Source organism: Ochotona princeps, chromosome 2 (genome assembly GCF_030435755.1).
Source record: "Ochotona princeps isolate mOchPri1 chromosome 2, mOchPri1.hap1, whole genome shotgun sequence".
Classification (NCBI taxonomy): domain Eukaryota; kingdom Metazoa; phylum Chordata; class Mammalia; order Lagomorpha; family Ochotonidae; genus Ochotona; species Ochotona princeps.
The window spans coordinates 18,529,316-18,531,964 of record NC_080833.1 but is presented as its reverse complement, the minus strand read 5'-3'; the positions used below and the strand labels follow the sequence as shown (position 1 = coordinate 18,531,964).

Sequence of the window (2,649 nt, the reverse complement as noted above, 5' to 3'; positions counted from 1 at the left end):
AGCGCACGCTCCCGAGGCTGGCGGCTCTGCAAGGCTCAGTCCTGGCGCGGCTCAGTCCGGGGTGGAGGAAGGCTGGGGAGGGGGCGGTGCTGATCCTGCAGGCAGTAACCCGAGCCCCAGCTGGCGGGCCTGGCTGCTGTGTCTTTGTCCTCCAAGTTCCTCTTTCTCCCACGGAAAGCAGCGAGGGTGAGTGAAGGGAGGAGGGTGTGGCCGGCAGGGACAACAGCAAGGACCCTGGGCACCCACGGCTGCGATCCACAGCTGCGGGGCTCCCTTCCTTTGCCCCACGCGCAAAGCACTGTCACAGCTGTACCCATATCCCCCAAATGGCAGAACTGCAGCTGTGCACCCACTCCCACAACACCCACACCCAGCCATCCTGCTTCATCCCAGGCACAGCCGCACACCCTGATGGGCATCTGCATGGCAGTGACAGGGACCCCACCACACTCTAGGGTGGCCCACCAGGGTGTGTATGTGTGCGCCAGGCAAGCATCTAGTAACAGCCACAGGTGCAGCTTGACTGGTCCCCATGGCCCAGCCTCTCCCAGGGCAGGACCCGCAAGCACACAGACACAGAGCCGCTATTAGGGGGCATTTAATTCTCCAGGGTGCTCCCGGGAAAGGGACTGTGGGGCCTTTGGCAGAGCCCTGGCTGAGGGAACCAGCAGAGGTGCCCCGTCAGTGCCAGGCAGGCAGGTGGCGGCCCCAAGGACTGACTAGAACAGCCAGCACTGGGACTGTTGCTTAAGACAGTTTCTGAGACAGCCTTGGAGCAGGGAAGAGAGGCCAGGGTAAGGGAGAGGGACTCCAAGGCCAAAAGGTTAGGAATGTCAGACAGCTTGGTCACACGGTCCTCGGAGCCAGGTGAGGGCTGTGGGGAGGACATGAGGACCAAGTCCGGGGGAGCCTCAGGCCAGCTTCAGGAACTCTTGCAGCGTGTTCTGCTCCACAGCCTCCACAAAGAGCTCGTAGTCCTGGAGGCAGGGGACAAGTATGTGGTCACCCAAGGAACCCCAGTGCTGTGTCCCTCCAGGCAGCAGTCCTGCCCCAACACTCCTCACCCCCAATCCCCTGACCCATACCCCAGTGCTGTGTCCCTCCAGGCAGCAGTCCTGCCCCAACACTCCTCACCCCCAATCCCCTGACCCATACCCCACAATACTGGTCCCCATTGACAATCTGCGGTGGGGTGGCCTTGGGGTTGCCCGCCAGGGCCCGCATCTCGTCCCGCAGGGCGTTGTCCTGGGAGATGTCCACTAGCTGGTACTGGATGCGCTTTCCGTCCAGGACACGAGTCACCTCGCTCTGCTGGGACTTGATCTGGGCAGAGGGTAGGAGAGTGGGCAGGAGGAACAAGCCTGTGACCAGGAGCTTGGGTCTCTGCCCCCCAGGGGGTGGGTGACATCAAGTTGAGGTGGTTTCAGGGTAAAAGAGACAGGCTGGAGGAGCTGGAGGAGCTGGGGGAGCCAGGAATTCAGGGAGTGGGGCGGCAGGCAGACCTGGCAGGCCTGGGTTGAGAGTAGGAAAGGACCTCCATCGCCACGGGTACGGGTGGGTTAAGGACGAGGTCAGGGTCAGCTTGCTAGCGGGGTACAGAGAATTGGTCTCAGTGTTGGGGGATGGGCGTGGGAGGTTCCGGCTGCTGAGAACCCAGCATGTCCCAGGAAGGGGCTGAGGCTGGGGCCGTGGACCTGGTGGTCCCTGGAGGCCGGGCTCTGCGGCTCGTCACTGCCCCCGTCCCGGGGAAGGCTTCCAGACGCCTGGGGACCCCAGCGCCGGCCGTGTGCGGGCGCGCACTCACTTCGCGGGAGCCGGTGACCGACGTGCTGTAGACGCGCAGGCCGCTCATGCTGCAGGCGGACGGCCGGACAGGCAGGATCGGGAGGCGGCGGCGGCGGCAGCTGCACGGCCGAGACGACGCGGGCGCGCTCGGGAGCGGTTTCCTTCCTGCTCCGCCCGCGAGTCACCACGCTCGGGACCAATGGGTGGCGCGGGCGGGCGGAGGGGCGGCGCCTGCGCGGCCCAGCCCCGCGCCGAGGCCCCCTTCCCCCACGGTGGCCAGGCGCGGCAGGACCCTAGTCGCACACGGCAGCCGCGCCACCACCCGCTCCACTCCGTGCTCTCCCCTGATCTGGTGCCCAGAGAGGGGCTTGCACACCCCCACACCCCGCCCCAGCCACCTGGTTTGATGCAGCAGCCACCTCCTCCCGCCCAGCGGTACCAGGACCAGTGTCTTGATAATAGGGTTCACTGTGGCACTTTGGGAGCCTTGCGCTATTTGAAAACCCCAAGTTCCCAAACAAGGTGCCTAGCTGCAAGGCACCGTCCTCACGATGGGAGGCTTAGCTGAGGTGGCCCTTGCCAAGGGGTTTTCCTTAACTTCCTCTTCACTAAGGTGAGAAGGGAGCCCCACCTTGAGGAAGCTGCCAAGAGCAAGGTAAGAAGCTGAGCGCTCCACAAGGCCGGCCAGAGGCTGGGCTGGGGTGGCCCTTGCTGAGCACCTGCAACTAGGCTTGGGGCAGCCCCCACTCAGCCTGGTTCATTGCTGCACATGGCAACCCAAAATGCCACTTTGAGCAGGCACCAAGAGGCTGGCCCAGCATCAGAGACAGCCTCACCAAAGCCCCTCCACATCCGGGGCCCAGT

At 64.5% G+C, this 2,649-nt stretch overlaps 1 protein-coding gene across 1 annotated transcript; it reads right to left on the bottom strand.

Annotated features, from left to right (window-relative positions):
* Window positions 1–583: 583 nt before the first annotated feature.
* Window positions 584–2,047, bottom strand: SH3BGRL3 (SH3 domain binding glutamate rich protein like 3). The gene is made up of 3 exons (XM_058677212.1): window positions 1,805–2,047; window positions 1,156–1,323; window positions 584–977 (listed from the first exon to the last, which is right to left on the bottom strand). The coding sequence occupies exons 1-3, from the start codon at window positions 1,850–1,852 to the stop codon at window positions 912–914; spliced, it is 282 nt and encodes a 93-aa protein (XP_058533195.1). The 5' UTR covers window positions 1,853–2,047; the 3' UTR covers window positions 584–911.
* Between the last annotated feature and the right edge of the window lie 602 nt (window positions 2,048–2,649).